The sequence below is a fragment of the Neopelma chrysocephalum genome, unplaced genomic scaffold (genome assembly GCF_003984885.1).
Source record: "Neopelma chrysocephalum unplaced genomic scaffold, ASM398488v2 Primary Assembly neopelma1_243, whole genome shotgun sequence".
Classification (NCBI taxonomy): domain Eukaryota; kingdom Metazoa; phylum Chordata; class Aves; order Passeriformes; family Pipridae; genus Neopelma; species Neopelma chrysocephalum.
The window spans coordinates 331,474-349,385 of NW_020897905.1; the positions used below are offsets into that span (position 1 = coordinate 331,474).

General features: G+C 51.1%; 1 protein-coding gene across 7 annotated transcripts in view; it reads left to right on the forward strand.

The window, feature by feature from the left end:
- MAP4 (microtubule associated protein 4) overlaps positions 1 to 17,912 on the forward strand; it is a 112,005-nt gene that overhangs the window by 39,782 nt on the left and 54,311 nt on the right. For 6 of the 7 annotated variants that reach the window (XM_027703585.1, XM_027703589.1, XM_027703592.1 and 3 more), the window contains 6 exons: positions 9,446 to 9,577; positions 13,017 to 13,127; positions 13,827 to 13,955; positions 14,486 to 14,560; positions 15,446 to 15,574; positions 17,606 to 17,912. The exon at positions 17,606 to 17,912 is cut by the window's right edge and continues 401 nt beyond it. In XM_027703585.1, the coding sequence (XP_027559386.1) occupies positions 9,446 to 9,577; positions 13,017 to 13,127; positions 13,827 to 13,955; positions 14,486 to 14,560; positions 15,446 to 15,574; positions 17,606 to 17,912 (883 nt within the window). The remainder of the gene's footprint in view (positions 1 to 9,445; positions 9,578 to 13,016; positions 13,128 to 13,826; positions 13,956 to 14,485; positions 14,561 to 15,445; positions 15,575 to 17,605) is intronic. The other variant, XM_027703588.1, reaches the window with a different exon arrangement.

The following is a 17,912-nucleotide window of genomic DNA, read 5'->3' on the forward strand; positions in this document are numbered from 1 at the left end:
ATTGGCTGTTTTTAGGCAAACGAGCAGGAGGGAGAAAAGAGAAATCAATTGGAATTCATCTGGGCAGTCAGGGATCTCAGGAGTTAAATCTGTTGGGAAGATGAAGTGCTAAAAAACTGATGGAGGGAAGGGATTTGTATGGATAGGCAAGAGTTCATCAACCATTTCCAGTGTGGCTGTGTCGAGTGCCTTAAGGGTTCTGGAGAAAAGGAGGAAATTAATAAAAATGGAAGATGGGACTTACAGCTTGAGAGATTTAACCCCCCCCCAGATTATAGTGCATCGTGATTTACAAGTCCTGAAGTGCAGGGGGCGAAAAGGAGAGGATTTCTGATTTATTAGACACAAGAGAAGGTTGAAAAAAACCTGTTAAATGGAGATGGAGGAGAAAACGATGCAAAAAAGGCTGCAGGGTCAGATCCTTGTCTGCTTTAGTTCTGGGTTTTATTATTTGAGAAGTGCTGCTGTTCAACAGGGCTGTAGCACAGGCTTTGTCCAGGCCAGAGTTCCCAGCACCTGCCTGGGAATGGAGAGGGCAAGCACCACACCTGCCTTAGAAGTGTGAGCCATTATTAATTTATAACCTAATTAATTAGGAGATATTGCAAGAAGTGATGAAACAACCAGCCCAGAAGCAGCTGGAGTGATGAACAGCCCTCCAAGCTGCTCCTGTGTGACCGGGCACCAAAAGAGGTGTAGGTACAACAGGGTGAGGTGAGTAAAGATGGTTTTTAATGTGATATACTTGCTCTGAGTTTTGAGGAGACTCAGGCAGTTCTGTGCCTTCCTCAGCTGCAGGAAATAGCTCTTGAAAAGTGCTTATTAGTGGATCAAGTAGTTGCCAGAGCACTTCCCATCTGCTGGTGCGTGGACCTTGTTCTCCCTGATCCTGTAAACACTGACTTGTCAAGGAACACGCTCGGAGCTCGTCACCACCCAGCAGGGACTGTAAGTGCTGCCTTCGTTTATTTTTGTTGTCTCCTCCGGCCCTGATTGTATTTAAAACAGGAATTCGGCCCCTGGAGGTTGTCAGGAGAGGATTTTGGGATTTGCAGGAGATCAGGGCTGAACCGCTCAGCGGAGGGAAGGAGCAGCCACGTCCTCCAGGGTGGCGAGGTGGGGGCAGTTCTTCTGCTCCAGCTGCTCCTGGTGCTGGGCTGGGCTGGGCAGCTCTGCCCAGGCTCTGTCACACGGGCACGTGGAACAGTCTGGGGCAGGGGGAGGGAGCGTGTGGTGCCTTAACTGAGCCTTGAAAAGACACCTCAAACATCCGGCGCTTTGCACGGGGAGAGCAGGAGTGGGTCGGTCTGTCTGCTGTGGGGTGAGAACAAATCCTGTGCTCTTAAAGATAAAGGAGCACTTTTGTGTTCAGCTGAAGAGGAATTTGCAGGTTTATTTTTCAGGGTGGTTGGTGTCTGTGCTCTGGTATCAGTGCAGGAGGATGCAGCTTAGAGAAGGCTGGAATTCCTCAACAGGAGGTACTAAATCCTCATCAGGTGGGAGGAAGGGGATATTTTCCGTAAGAATTTACTGGCTTTTTATACCTCAGGTATTTTTTTTTTAATCCACTCTGTGGCTCTTTGATTTCCTGGGGGCAGGGGGCACTTTGCCAGTCCCAGTCCTACGTGCAGACTGGCAGAAGGTGGTGCTTGAGCTGCTGCTCTGTGTTTATGGTGACCTGAACCCCCTTGAGCTGTTGGCACCAGTGCAGGCTGCAGCTCAGGGCTCCCTGCAGTGTGTTCCCATCGTCTGGGCTGGGCTGGAGGGGGTTCCTGGGCCTCTTGCTGCTGAGCAAGAGTAGAACCAGACAATCATGGATGGTTTGGGTTGGAAGGGACCTTAAAGCTCATCCAGTGCCACCCCCTGCCATGGGCAGGGACACCTTCTGCTATCTCAGGTTGCTCCAAGGCAACTTCCAGGGATGGGGCAGCCACAGCTTCTCTGGGAAACCTGTGCCAGGGCCTCCCCACCCTCCCAGCCAACAATTCCTTCCCAATATCCCATCTAACCCTTCTGGCAGTGGAAGCCATTCCCTCTTGTCCTGTCACTCCAGGCCCTTGAGTTTTCCAAACTCCCAGGTTGCTTATCTGGGGTCTGGTGTGTCTCTGGTAGTGTTTTCTCATCCTTCCCCACCTCTGCAGAGATTCAGAGAAGACTTGTGTCCCTGTTCAAGAGACTAATTCAGTTTGCCTGGAGGAAAAGGACCCCCAGACCTGCTTTCCTTGAAAGCCAAAGCTCTCCCACCCCTCCAGGGGTGAGCAATTCCCGTCTCTGTGTGTCCACGTTGGGAAGGTTTGAGCACTAAGCTCAGCTCTGACCTTTGCTGAGTGAATCCTTATGCTGGTTCCTTTCTGCTGCCTCTGCTCTTCTCCAAGGCTTCTGCTCTGAAGTGTGCTGCACTTTTCCTGACCCTGGATTAATCTGGGGCACGGGCAGCCTCCTCAGCGTGTGCGACTGCCAGGGCTGAGATGCTGCTCCAGCCTCTGCCCCACCGAGGAACTTCTAATGGAGCGGTTGAACTGGAGCGTTCCCTGAATCGGGAGAAAGCTGTTTAAATTTGGCAGCAGCCCTTTCAGGGGCAATAGCTTCTCCCTGCTCGGAACGAGGGCTGACAGCGCTGCAGGGTCACGGCTCTGCTGGAAATGCAGAGTCACTGCTGGGTGGGGACAGAGGGAGGACACGTTCCCCCTCCTCCAGGGTAACTGGGCACAGAGGGGCACAGCTCTCCCCAAGAATTCCTTGGAGTTCCTTCCCCTTGCTCCCAGGCTGCTCTGGAAGCCAGGAGAATTCTGCAGGATGTTGCAGCAGCACGACTGGGTGGGAGGTTCTGTGGAGGGGCAGGAGATGCTCGTGTGGCACTGAACTGCTGTGACTTGGGGTCGCTGTCCTGTCACCCCCAGACCTGGGTGTTCGTGGGCGTGAGGTCTCTGTGTCCAGGAGCTCTGGCCGGGCTGGGCAGCGTGGAGGAGGTGAGATTCCACCTCCTGGCCCTCACATCTGGACAAAAGGAGGCTCAGGGGGGACCTTGTGGCTCTGCAACCCCCTGACAGGAGGGGGGAGCTGGGGGGGGGTCGGGCTCTGCTCCCAGGGAACAAGGGACAGGAGGAGAGGGAACGGCCTCAGGCTGTGCCAGGGGAGGCTCAGGTTGGACATCAGGAGGAATTTCTCCCTGGAAAGGGTGGTCAGGCCCTGGCAGGGGCTGCCCAGGGAGGTTTGGAGTGCCCAGCCCTGGAGGTGCCCAAGAAAGGACTGGATGTGGCACTCAGTGCTCTGGGCTGGGGACAAGGTGGGCATCGGGCACAGGGGAGACTCGGGGACCTTGGGGGACTTTTCCACCCTCAGTGGTCCTGGGGTCTCTGGTGCTCTCTCCCATTCCAGCTCACTGGGGTTTGGATGAGCCTCACGTGCCCCAAATAAGGAGTTGGGGGTTCCCTCACTGTGGGTCTTTGACCTCAATTTTGGGCACTTCAGCTTCACACATCTCAGACAAGGCAGCCTGGCCAGGGTGTCCTCACTCCTTGTACTCCTTCTCCTCAGTTCTGAGCCTGGATCCAAAGCCAGGGGAGCAATTCAGCTGACTCAGTGCTGGAGTTACTGCTCTGGGGTTTCTGTACGTGCAGATGTTCTTTTAGATCATCTGCACTCGTGCTGGGCCTGTTGAACAGGTCTGGGGGGTTTTGGCTGTGGCTGTGGAGTGAAGTATTCCCTGCCCAGGACATCAGAAGGCCCACGGGTTTAGGAAGGAGCCCCAGGTGGAACAGGGGTCTCAGCTGTATCAATTGGCTTCCAAAATCTCAGCTGAGAAAAGCCAAATAAAAAGCCCAGGCAGGGACACCTTCCACTAGCCCAGGTTGCTCCAAGCCCCGTCCAACCTGACCTTGGACACTTCCAGGGATCCAGGGGCAGCCACAGCTTCTCTGGAAAACCTGTGCCAGGGCCTCCCCACCCTCCCAGCCAGGAATTCTTTCCCAATATCCCATCTCTCCCTGCCCTCTGGCAGTTTGAAGCCATTCCCTGTGTCCTGTCCTTCCATCCCTTGTCCACAGTCCCTCCCCAGCTCCCAATGGTTCCAATGCTGTGGAAATAAGTCTTTAGTGAGTCTTTTGTTTAAAAGTAGAACTTCAGGTGCCTTTGCTGTTAAAACCTGTGGAGTTCAAGTGTGGTTCTGGATGGGGGAATCTGGAGAGGGTTCCTGGTGGGAGCTGTCCTGCCTGGCAGTCCGGAGCACTGTGGGATCTGGGAGACTTCTGTAATTCCATCCAAGGTGTTTTAAAGGAGCAGCTGACATTCCCAGCAGGAGAACAATCAACTTTTGGAGCAATTGGAGCAGAGGGTGGGATTTGAGAGCTCTCTGCACCTCTGTGGTTCTGCCTTTCAGTCGATGACGAAGCGATCGCTGCTGGAAAATGTCCCTCTGGGAAGGATAAGCGAGGAAAAAAAAAAGCTGGACAGGAAACTGTAACAACTGCAATTTTTTTTTTTCCCTTGCAGATTTTTGCAAAAGGCAAAACATGAACCTTGTGTTGAACTTTCGAGTTCCTGACTTTGCATCTCCCGAGTTTGGAGATACCGGTTCTGACAGTCGTACGCACGGAGCTCTTTTAGCATTCCGGATTATATAACAGCATGGAATTTCAGAAGGAAGGCAATAAAACCCTTCTTGAGCTGTCAGCATCCGTCTGAAATGCCCTGCAGCTTCTTGATGACCTGTAATAGATTCCTCATCTTCATTTTCCCATCCGGCTCAGTGCTGGATTTTAATTTGCTTCTCGTTGCTGGGACTTCGGACAAGGGATGGAGGGACAGGACACAGGGAATGGCTTCCCACTGCCAGAGGGCAGGGAGAGATGGGAGATTGGGAAGGAATTCTTGGCTGGGAGGGTGGTGAGGCCCTGGAATGGATTTCCCAGAGAAGCTGTGGCTGCCCCATCCCTGGAAGTGTCCAAAGTCAGGTTGGAGCAACCTGGGCTAGTGGAAGGTGTCCCTGCCCATGGCAGGGGGTGGGACTGGATGAGCTTTCAGATCCCTTCCAACCCAAACCATTCTGGAATTCCCTGATTCTGAAGCTCCTTTTCAAGGTAGCAGATGCCACACCCTGCAGAGAGAGGTGTGTGTGTGTGTGTGTGTGGACTTTCATTCCCTTTGGGATTGATGGGAATTTATTGTCCTGACCTGTTCTGCCAGCTGATAACACTGTTGCTCTTGGGTGGTGGTTCCAGCAAGGCCTCTTGGCATCCCCGTAAGAACCCCAGCAATGGGGAGATCTGGGCAAATTCCCCTGGAGATCCATGTGGGAATGGAGCCCTTAAGCCCGTCCCTTCCCTGGTCGCTGGCAGGGGCCTCTCCTGGCTGCACACTCATTAATTTGGAAGATACTTAACCTCCCTCTGGAGGTCTGGCCGGTGACCTCCCAAGATTAGCATCTCCTGCAGCGAGAAAAGGCTTTACCCTGTATAATCCCCTCCTGGGAGAGCTCCTGGCCGGGCATTCCCTGGGGGATGTCCTGCGGGACAGCCGGGCACAGGGCTTTGCTCCTGGCACAGGGCTTTGCTCCTGCCAGAGCCCCCCAAGCCCAGCAGGGCCCCCGGGGGTGGGTGGCCAGAAGGGCTCTCTGGGCTGGCTCAGCTCTGCCCTGGGGGCTGTGGCCGTGCTGATCTCTGCAGAGGGGTGAGGACACAAACAAATCCCCGCCGTCAGCAGCTCCGCTGAACGTCCTGCCCTCTTTGGGAAGAGTCTGCCCTGGGATCAGTGCAGGGAAGGTGCTACTTGCATGGGATCCTTATTTTTCCTGTCAGAAGCAAGTTTGCTTTGTAAGTACGTCGTTAATGGTGTTTTTTTTCCTTTAAGCAAGACTTTGTAAGCTCTAATCCTACCCTGGTTTATATTATCAGCGCCCGTAACCGGATTTTCAGCTGCCACTGAGCTTTAATACTCACTAAAATTGCTTTACAGGTTTGTGGGATCTGTCAGATTTGCATTTTGTGTCGAGTGCATGATCTGCTGCTGGCACACATTAACGGGCACTTTCAGGATTGGTCCTTGTAAGAGTTTGGCTTCTCCCTTTTTGTTGCTTTTGTGTCTTTTGTTTGGAGATCGGAGGCAGAACGTGTGTTTTGGGAGGGACTGGAACTGAGAAATCCTCTTTTCTGAGTCCTTGGGATCACATTTCTCGTGTTCCAAGCTTGAGAAGGAGGAGCTGAATATTGGGATGGGGTTGGGACGAGGAATAAGCTGGAAGTGTCTGCTTTATGGCTGTAGGGCAGAGAACTTGGAAAACATTTTGGGAATAGCAAGGGGGGTTCTGCTAATGTTTATTCTGACCCAGCAGTCTTTGTTCTCTGGGGTTATCCTGGTGCTGGCTGCAGGGAAGGGACGTTTGTTCCCGGCTCAGGAGCCTTGTCCCTGCTCCTGGCCTGTCTCCGGCCTCTCAGCCCCTTCCAGAGCTCTCTGGATCCCTCCTTACGTTGGGATTGCTGGGAAGCAGTGCTTGGATTGAGTTTTTAATTAGCACCTGTCATGAAAATGTTGTCTGAAGAACATGCAAGTCTTTGGTTTAGACTTGGTGGATTCAACTCCCAGCTGCTCCTGAACCAGCTTTGGTCTGGATTTTGGGGCTTTGCTGGAGCTGAGGCTCCCAAAACACCAGTGGTGTTGCTCAGCTTGGTTCCATCCGATGCCACATGTAAATGTTTCCCTGTACAATTCTGTCTCCTGTTCATTCCTCCTCCAGCCCAGCGTGGGCTTGAGGGGGGTTCCCCTCCTCGTTCAAAGGCATGACCACAACCTGTCCACTGAAACAAAACCAGAGGGCAGGTTTGACTTCTGCTTTACCTTTCTGACCCTAATTTTATGGGAGATCTCTCTAATCGTGGCACTGTGCCAATGTGTTTTTGTGGTCTAACAAACAGACTTATTTAAAATATTTAGAATTCAAGCAGTGTGTGCTCTGCAGCTGCTCAGCCTTAGTGTGGGTCTAATCCAAAAATCAGCTTTGAAGAAGTTCTTGTAGAATGTTTTTAACTGCTCCCAGGCTCTTCCTCGCACTGTCAAGGACTTTTAGTGTCTCCTTTTTTTTTTTCTTTTCTTTAAATAGAGTTTTATAGACACACAAATGACAGTCTCCTGTCTGGAGGAATTTCCAGTACAATCTAATTAAATCCCTTGCTGTTCTGCACCACAGATAATCGTAAATAATAATAATGTCTCCTGACACATGTAGTGACACTTTATCTTCAAAGCACTTTGCGGACGTAAATAAAATAAAATAGTATAAAAATCATATTATATTATAAAATAAAATATTAATAAAATATTTCCTGCTTGAATTATCAGCCTTTCAAACTACTCCAGGACGGGGGGCTCAGGCAGCATTCCCTGGGCTGGGTTTTCCCTGGGACACGGGGGGGTTTCATGTGTCCCCCCGTTCTTTATCACATGGAGGAGGCAGAGCTGATGGAAAGCCTGGCCAGGGAACCTTCTGTCTCCTCCTGCTGAAGTGAACCATGGCAAATGGAGCCATGGAGCAGAACGAAAGCTAAAAGCCACTGGCAGCAAAGCAGCGTCCCCGTGCCAGGTCCCACTGCTCGGGGGGCTCACAGCAGCTCAGGGGGGAGGGATAACTCCAGGGATGGGCAGAACTGGATTTATTCAAGGGCAGGTCTTCAGTGCTTCCTCTGGGTCTTGTTTACCTGGAAGCCAAGGAGCAGGAGATCTTGTGTTTGCTGGAATTGTCCTTTGAATTCCCAATCCCTGGCTCTCCGAGTGCGTATAAGCATAAAAATGAAACGTATTTTGTTTGTGTTTAGTTGGATCAGAGTCTTGATAGGATCTCATCTGCAATTGTGAACTTCTGTTAGGGCATAACATTCCTTCAGAGGAAAGTGTCCCTGCCCACGGCAAGGGCTTGGAACTGGATGGGATTAAAGGTCCCTTCCAACCCAAACCATTCCAGGGTTCATTCCCTGATATCCCTGATGACATCTACGATATTCCTCCCCACAACCAGTGCCCATCTCGTGCTGTGTCAGTGCCACACCTGGCAGTTGGCACTCTCCATATTTGGAATTTCAGTGGTGAAAAAGCATTTTCCCAGCGTGTCCCTTGTTGGGGTGGTTGCTGTGGGACACCCCAGTTCGAAGCTGGAAGGGAGAGGAAGAGGAGCCCGTGTCCTGCCCCCCGTGAGGGCACTGAGCTGCTGAGAGCTGAACCCTGGTGACACCACTGAACCCGCCCAGCCCTTCATGTGATGCCTCAAAGGGAGTTAAAGCTCATTAATTCTTCTGCTTTCCTGGGGATTATCTGGGAAGTCCCAGCTAAAGTGTATTTCTGTCATCAGCTCAAAATAGGGACACGCAGCCCGTCACACGCCTCTGACCCTGCAGAGCCCCAGCCCCCAGGGACAACGGGGGGCCTGGGCCTCCAGGGTTTAATTGGAAATAATATGAGGTGTTAATCACAGGTTCTGATGTGTTTCTAACTTCATGGAGTCCCCTCCTGCTCTTCTGAGAACAAAATCTCTGAGCAAACTGCTGTTCCCACTGATTGATTTGTACTGGTGGCGTTGCCTTGTTTGATCAGGGAAACACAAAAGCCATTTTTCCATCTTAGTCTTTCTCAATCACTTTGTTGTTATTATTAGGATGTTTAGAGTCTCTATGAATCTCTGCCCACTTTGCTGGTTTTGCCTACCTGGTACCAGGTTGTTGCTTTTATACACCAGCATCGTGTTTTTAATTAATTCTTCCCTTCTGGTCCCTCCCTGTGTTAACACTGGGATTGCTTTTATTAACTTTTATTTAATTAGCCAGTTTTGCACAGAATTAAGGGTCATCTCCGGGGATATTCTTTTGAGGCACACTCTGAATTTCCTCCTCTGAGCTCCAGGTATTGTTAGCCTAAGTGATGGTAAAAATATTAAAAGCATAAAAAGATTTATTGGCTAAAGAGCAGAGAATGTTGGTTTAGGGGATGAGAGAAGGAGTTGGGGTCAATATTTTTGTGTTTCTTTCCAGAAGAAACTGGAATCAGTTGGAAACTCTAAGGTTGTCCAGAGAAGAGTTGAAAAATTCATGTTTCCTTAAAATGAAAACTAAGCTAAAAAGCCACTAGTCTGGGTGTTAGTTTTGAGCCTTTCCACCGAGTTTGTCCAATTTAAAGCTTTAGGGCTTAAGGTTTTCTTTCTTTTGTACAACTGAAGGATTTTGAATAGTACTGCACTTCAGTGTGAGTCCCTTCCTGCTCTTACATGTGTATCAACACACAGAATTCCCATCATTCTGTTCCTTACACTTGAAGAGTTGGATCAGAACAGTAATAAATGACTATTCTGGTCCCTGGTTTGACTCCCAGTTCCCATTCCCCGTCGGCCTCCGAATGTCACATCGTCCAATAGTCTGCTCCAAGTGTTTCAGTGCTTTGACTGTGTCACTTTCTCCTCCCCTTTCAGTGTTCCCAGGGGAAATCATGGATGAGAAGCTGTCTTACAAGGAGTTCCTTGACCGCAACGACTCCTGGTCGCCGGACGAGCGGGAGCTGCGCTTCGACCCGCAGCCCGTGTTCAAGCCCATGGAGATGGCTGGTAGGGCTCCCCTGCCTGGGAATCCGCAGCATCCCTGATTTTGGTGGCTGTGGGATGTGGTGAAGGGCTGGTCTCCACCCCCACAGGGGCTTCTCTCTTGCCTTCCACCCCCCTGGTGCCTCATGGTGTCCCCAGGGCTCAGCATTGATGTCTTTGGTGGTGGTCTGGATGAGGACATCGAGGGCACCCTCAGGCAGTTTGCAGAGGACACCAGGTTGGGTGGGATTGTGGATCTGCTGGAGGGCAGGAAGGCTCTGCAGAGGGATCTGGACAGGCTGGATCCATGGGATTGATGGGCTGAGGCCAATGGGGTGAGGCTCAACAAGGCCAAGTCTGGGTCCTGCACTTGGGTCTCAGCAACCCCATGGAACACTCCAGACTGGGCAGAGGGGCTGGAAAGCTGGGAAATGACCTGGGGGTGCTGGTGACAGAGGCTGGACATGAGCCAGGTGTGCCCAGGGGGGCAGGAGGCCAATGGCCCCTGGTTTGTACCAGCCATGGGGTGACACAGGGCAGGATCTGTCCCTGTGCTGGCACCTCCTGTCCTGGGGCAGTTCTGGGGTCTCCAGTACAGGACACTGAGGGGCTGGAGCGTGTGCAGGGAAGGGAATGGAACTGGGAAGGGGCTGGAGCAGCAGGAGCAGCTGAGGAAGCTGGGGGGGCTCAGCCTGGAGAAAAGGAGGCTCAGGGGGGACCTTCTGGATCCCTAAAATTCCCTGGAAGGAGGTTGGAACCGGGGGGGGGGTCGGGCTCTGCTCCCAGGGAACAAGGGACAGGAGGAGAGGGAACGGCCTCAGGCTGTGCCAGGGGAGGCTCAGGTTGGACATCAGGAGGAATTTCTTGCTGGAAAGGGTGGTGAGGCCTTGGCAGGGGCTGCCCAGGGAGGTTTGGAGTGCCCAGCCCTGGAGGTGTCCCAGGAAGGCCTGGCCGTGGCACTCAGTGCTCTGGGCTGGGGACAAGGTGGGCATCGGGCACAGGGGGAGATCCATGGGCTGGGAGGGCTTTTCCAGCCCTAATGATCCTATAATTGTATGGCAAGAGCAGTTTTTGGTCGACTCCCACTGTTTAACCTCTCCTGGGCACTGTGGAGTTCGGTGCAAACCTCTCCCAGTCCCTGCCTGCTGAACTCCAGCTGCCCCTGGCTCTGGGCAGGGCTGGTTCCAGCTGTCGTGTCGCTGCTCTGCAATGCAGGTCGGGCTGTTCCCGAGCCTCTGGAGCTGCTGACTCTCCTGAAAATTGGATGATGAACCTTGTATAACCCTACAGAAAGAGACACTTTCGCCCAGCAACGTCCCCTCAATTTTCTCTCCCTTTCGAGAAAGCCTGTGGGAAACTGCTCTTGGAGCACCTGAGAAATGGGGGTGCTGCCCAGGTTATCACAGGGAAAGAAACAGGGAAAGATACAGGATGGAACTTCTGGTTTTAATATATTTTTGAGCACTGTGGACCTGCTTAATGCGTGATTTTCTTGTGATCTGAATCGTGGATTTACTAAGAGGTTCTGTGAAGAAATGATGTGTTTTTACAAGGGTAGGGAATGATTCATGGAAGAACTGGAACAGAAGAGCCACTAATTTGTAGGGTTTTCCCTCCTGCCTCTTTGTGGCTGCAGGAATGGGATTGCTGATGTTGTTATGCTCAAGAGCCAGATGTCAAAGCTGTTGATTAGGAACAATTTACATACCTGGCCCGTCACCCAGTGATCTTGTGGCCTGAATAATGTGAATTTGTGGGTTATTTGTTGCATGAAACCACATTTCTTTAGGCTTCATGTCCTTAGAGTGTCTTGCAACCAAAAAGTTCTTCCACTTCTCCCCTTTTTCCCTCTGGAGCAGAGACAGGGTTTAATCCAAGCTGCCCATTTTTCCAACATCATCCAACTGCTGGACAAAGAGGGAAAAACAGCAGCATCTCTTTTAGTTTTTAAATTGTTTTCAGTCATGATGATTTTATTTGTTTTTATTTTTTTCCTTTTTTTGGGGGGGGTTGTTTTTTTAATTGGCAAAAGGGCAGTTGTTTAGTCCTGGCAACACTGATGTAAACAGCTTGAATTTAAAATATTCTCCACGTTGCTCTGGGGGAAGATGTTGCCTTGGCATCTCAGATGGTCTGACAGGTTTCTAATTCCCTCAGCTCACCTGATTTTGACATCTCAGAGCACTGTGGGCAGGGGAACACGTGAAGCTGGGCCGTTGGCCCTGCAGGAAGCACATCTGGCATGAAAATGAGCAACAGCCTTCAACTGGATCCCTGTTAATTGGGCACCTGGGAGAAATCTGGGCAGTGTCTGGAAATGGGGTGTGACAGGAATTCGGTGAACGGGGAGTCCTTGGGCTCCTGGGTGACACAACACGTGACAGAGTTTGGGGAATGTCCCTCACCTCTGAGAGGCTGTGCCTGTCCAGAGGAGTGCCATGGACACCTGGCACAGGCCAGGCAGGTGTGCCAGGAATCCCCAGGAATCCCTTCCTGTATCCCAGGGACAGGTGTGAACCCGCAGCCTGGGCTGATCCCACAGAGGGGCAGGGGGGGATTCTGCCCCTCTGCCCCCTCAGCTGAGACCCCCCTGCAGAGCTGCTCCAGCCCTGGGAACAGCAGCAGGAGGACGTGGAGCTGCTGGAGAGAGTCCAGAGGAGGCCCCGGAGCTGCTGCCAGGGCTGGAGCCCCTCTGCTCTGGAGCCAGGCTGGGAGAGCTGGGGGGGTTCCCCTGGAGAAGAGAAGGCTCCAGGGAGAGCTGAGAACCCCTTGCAGGGCCTGAAGGGGCTCCAGGAGAGCTGGAGAGGGACTGGGGACAAGGGATGGAGGGACAGGACACAGGGAATGGCTTCCCAGTGCCAGAGGGCAGGGATGACAGTAACTTTAAACATCTACTATTCCAGGTTGCTCCAAGCCCCACCCAGCCTTGCCTTGGACACTTCCAGGGGTGGAGCAGTCTCCTGGGACACTGTTCCTTTCCCCTCTGCCTTGTAACTTGGTTAAAACACTGGCCCATCACCCAGTTCCTGCTGGGATACAGCTCCTGGCTGGGAGAGCTCGTGGGTTCCACTCCTTCCCTTGGTCTGCTCTGGGTTTAACTGAGCCGAGCTCAGCCGTCATTCCTTGCTCAGGTGAACTGAGAGTGTCCATCAGGACACAAGCAGATGATTCCTCCTGGAGAGGAGGAGGAGGAGGAGGAGGAGGAGGAGGAGGAGGAGGTTCTCCTTGAACAGCCAGGACCTAAATGCCAGTCAGCTTTCCCCGGGAAGCAGCCTGAGAACTGTCACTGTGGGATGGAAATTGGAATTATGAAGGAGTTTTCTCCTGGTCACTAACCCCGAGAGCAGCTTTCCCTGGGGGGTGCAGTGGTGGGGTCGGGAGCACCTTCACCTCCTTCTCTGATGTTCCTCTGTGCCGTGTCCTCCCCCTGGGTGGTGACACCGACCTGGTTGTGTCTCCTCAGACCCCTTCAACATGCACAGAGGGGAGAACCTGCCGGATCTGTCCTTCCCTGCTGACATGAGGAATGTGCCGCTGTTCCCGGGCCATGGAGATGCTTCCAGAGACATCCTCAGTGAGTTCCTCCCCGGCATTTCTCCCTGCTGCTCCAGCTGGGCAGTTTTCCCTGTTGACTTTCATATATATACAGAAAATTATTGAGGTCTTAAGTTCACAGGCCTTTTCTCCTGCTCTTATTTATTGTCTGAAAACCAAATACAAACTGTTTCCACAGGGTGGTCTTGGGGTTTTGAGCTGTTGGATTATTTTATTAATATTGGATTATTAAGTGATTATTAGCAGGAATTCATGGGAGCAGAAGCAGAAAGCCAAGGGGAAGTAATTTGCCTGTGTTTACTGTCTTACACCTTGTTGGGAAGTTCTACATGAATGCAGAATTTATGGTTTGTAAAGGTGAAATAACAGATTTGATAAGAACTTGAACTAAAGTGCTCGTGAGCAGAAAGGTCCAAAGTGTTGCACAGACTTGAAATTTAGGAGATAATAAATTATTTATTAATTTATTATTAATAAATAAAGTAAATAATTCAATAAATAAAGTTAAAGTGTTTTATTTTAAATGTTAAAATATTTATTTGAATAAATAATTATTTTAATAAACATTATTTTAATAGTTTGATGAAGATTTATTTTAACAACAATTATTTTTGAAGTTAAAATAAAATAAAGTTAAAATAAGCATAAATTAATAAATAAAGTAGATTAAGAAAAGTGAAGAGGGCTGGTGATTAACAAAAGGGCTTTGTTTCCTCAGCACCACACAGCCCTATGATGGTACCTGACCAACCTTTCCTGGGGCCCATGTATTCTCCTGCAGAGGCTCTGGACCCCTCAGCCTTCATGGGCCTGGATTCCAGCACAGAATTCCTGCAGGACAAAGCAGGTGAGAAGGGGGTGTTTGGGTGTCTAGGTGGGTTTGGAGGGTTTGCAGCTGGAAAATCTGATTTTGGGGGTCGGAAAGAATCTTGGGGGGGGGAACTTGTATATAAAATGAGGTTGGAAAGTCTCCTGGTGGCACTGACAGTGGTTGGAGCAGTGGGAATGTGCTGAGGGTGGGGTGAGCAACGTCCCTTCCAACCCAAACCCTGCTGGGATTCCACAGGAGGAGATCCCACAACAGCTGAGGTTGGAAGGAGACTTTTCCAACCCCCCCTGCTCTTGCAGGGCCACTCAGAGCCACTTGCCCAGAAGGGTTGAGGAAAGAAGCTCCTCTTTTGGGTCAGTGCTTGTAACCCTTCCCTGATGGAAGCTTTCCCTGGCAATAATTGTGGAAGAACAGGATTCCTGGTACCTTTCTTAGAGGGAACTGAAACATCACTGGAGAATGAACTCCCAGACCAGCAGAGTCAAGGCCTTCAGCTGGAAAAGCAAAAGCACTTCTGGGGCTGGACTGAGGGTGCTTGTTTTCCACAGGTCCTGAAGAATATTGGATGGGAGCTCAGCAGGACATGAAGGGACCAGATGCCTCTTTCTTTGTTGAGCCACCAGGTAGGAACAGTTTTGCCTTCATCTGCAGGAGCTGTAAAGATCTTTCTGAGCAGCAGAAGCAGCTTCTCTCCCTGTCTGCCTTCTCAAGGAACACGAGGCTGTGACGGAGCTGAGCAGGAGCTGACCCAGGAGAACACTGTTCCTGCTTCTCAAATCAGTTTAGAATGGAAATGCGTGTTCGAGAAACTGGGAATGGCTTCAGACTGAAAGAGAGTAGGGTTAGGTGGGAGACTGGGAAGGAATTCCTGGCTGTGAGGGTGGGGAGGCCCTGGCACAGGTTGCCCAGAGAAGCTGTGGCTGCCTCTGGATCCCTGGGAGTGTCCAAGGCCAGGTTGGAGCAACCTGGGCTGGTGGAAGGTGTCCCTGCCCATGGCAGGAGTTGGGACTGGATGATCTTTAAGGTCCCTTCCAACCCAAACCAGTCTGGGATTTTGTGATTAAGTTTCTGGTCACAGTTAAATCCTTGGAGCTTCACTGAGACGTTATTCCATTGGGGATACATCTGTGTTACAAAATTTGATCCATGATGGGTTTTTTATTGCTGATTTAATGAAGAAGCTGAGAAGAGAATAGTTCAACACCAGTCCTGGTGTTCCTGGAGCTGGTGGCTCCACCTGGGGTGGATCTGGGAGGCTTTGTAGCACAACACTCCTCAACTCTGTTACTTCCCTCAGGATTTGAGTGTTTTCCTGGGTGTTGCACAAATTAATTTCCTGAGGAAGGACAACAAAAGGCAATTCTGCTTTTCTCTGCCCTGAGGGGGAGGCTGAAGGGAGGAGTTCACTCCCAAGGGTGGCTGCAGGGAGGGGGACTCACATCCCAGGAGAGGAACCTGTTCTCTGAGAGCTGTCCAGGTGCTCACCCCCCCGTGGTTGTGTTCCCCAGTGCCCCCCGTAGCCACAGAAGCAATAAGGACGAGTTTGCCCGAGAGCCCCCCGGCCGTGCCCCCCGGCTCTGCTCCTGCTGCAGGCTCAGCATTCCCGGGAGAGCCCGGAGCTGCCCATGGACCAAAAGGTAAAGTCCCTTCCAGCCTCAAGGTTGGTGCTGGGTTTGGGTCCCTTGAGAGCAGGTTGTGATGGTGGGAAGACATGGAATTGCCTCTTCTGAGGGAAACGCAGGGAGGGATTGAGGAATCCTGCTGTGACTGAAGGTTTGGGATCCTGGGGAGTGTTGGGGAGGAGCAGCAGCTCCTCTGGACTTGTCAGCTCCTGTGTCCCAGTCCAGGAACTGGTTTAATGATCCACTATCTCCAGATTTTAGCTCCAGGAAAATACTGAGGTGTGTCAAGAACGTGGTTACAGCGTGGTATCACGGAATTGGGGTTGGAAAAGCCCTCTAGGATTGAGTCCAGCTGTTCCCCAGCACTGCCAAGGCCACCACTAAACCATGTCCCCAAGTACCACATCTGCCATGAGCCTGATCTATACAGAAATACCTTCAGGCCTGTCTGTGTTAGAGACTCTCTTTAAAACAAAAGGTTTTAAAGGTATTTGTGCAGAGCATCAGACCTGTGGTACCAGTCATTGTCCAGTTCCCTGATGCTTTATTCCACTAATTCCCATCATCCACCTGGGAACATCCATACTGCTTTTAAGACCTATTTATTTACAGTCTTATCCATCTGTAAAATCACAGTCTTGAAACTTTATTTTGGAGAGGATCGTGGTGTCACTTAAACCACAGCAAAGGCAAACCCAAGTGAGGGTGGTGCATGATGGCTCTTCTTGGTTTGCTTCACTGAAATACTCCTTTTATCTAAATGGATCCTTAAATACCATTTTAAAAGAGACCTTTTCCATTTTTCTTGTTTCTTTCCTTCTTCATTTTAAGTATCTAATATTCATTTTATCTAAATGGATTCTTAAGGACCACTTTAAAAGACATTTTTTCCATTTTTCCTATCTGTTTAAGTATCTTACTTAGATTTAATACGTTTTCCATTGGTTGTGGGAGGATATTTTTAGGTGTGACTCAAAAGAAAAAAAACAGTAGAAATTTTATTTTTGTGTAGCATCTACTCAGCAGTAGGTGGGAGATGTTCAGGTCGTGGTGCTGCAGGACAAGGAGGATGGGCAGAGCTGTGGAAATTAGGAGCTGCAGAAGAGAAATCCAGTGCTCCTGGCACCGATAATTTATACAGAGTTGCCTCTAGACAAGAAATATTTAATAAAAACCGACTGAAAAAACTCCTTTAAGGGGATTTTAGAAAAACGGGAGCTTAAATACAGAGGTTTGATTGTGCTGTGAAGTGACAAATGTTGGTTTGGAATTACCAGCTCAGTGTCTCGGGAGATGCTGTGTGGAAAATGAACGAGGCCAATTTGGTCAGGAAGGAATGGGGGGATTTGGGAATTCACAGGATGACTGTTGTATCAGGAGTGCCTTAAGCTGCAGCACCAAAGCACCCACTGGCAGCACAAACCATGTTTAAAATGAACTCTGTGTGGCTTTGGAGTGTCCCAGGACTTTTCCTGCTGTTGGAATTCCCAGCTGGGCTCGTAAAGGTGATTTCCCATTTTCTGTGTCCTGCTTATAGAGGGAAAAGCAGGTTGCCCAGAGAAGCTGTGGCTGCCCCTGGATCCCTGGAAGTGTCCAGGGCCAGGTTGGAGCAACCTGGGATGGTGGAAGGTGTCCCTGCCCATGGCAGGGGATGACACTGGATGGGCTTTATGGTCCCTTCCAAACCATTCTGGGATTCTCTGCAACCCCCCTCGCTGTGATTCCTGTCCGTATTCTGCTGGAATGTGTTCCTGGCTCTGGATCCAGCAGCTCTGGCCCTTTGCCAGCTCCGTGGCACCAGAGAGGTTTTAAATCCAACGAGTCCCTGTTTGGCTGCTGCGTGTTGGGAGCAGAGGGATCCCCCTGAACCCTGGGGTACCAACGTGGGGCTGGGGCAGGAACACAGGGACAGCTGGGGTGCCCTGGGCTGAGGGGGCAGCAGGGGATGCTGGAGGACAAGAGGAGAGGCACAAAGTCATCAACCACAGGGTCAGGTGTTTCCATCTGCACTTCCATTGATCCCTGTGCCCTGTGTGTCCCTGGCAGGTGCAGCCTCCGAGGCCACGCCAGTTCCTGCAGAAAAAGCTGGCTCTGTCCATGCAGGAGACACCAGCCCTGCCCAGGCTCTGGATGCTGGATTTGCACCCTCAGCAGCAGCCAACCCTTTCCAGGCCGTGGATGTTGGGTTTTCTCCTGCCCCTGAAGCCAAGTCTCCTAAAGCTGTCAATGACAAATCCAGCCCGGGGACAGACCTTGGCTTCTCCCCCCCAGCAGATGCTCCATCCCACCATGCCATGGATTTGGGCTTTGCCCCAGCAGCAGGTGTGGAATCCCACCATGCCATGGATTTGGG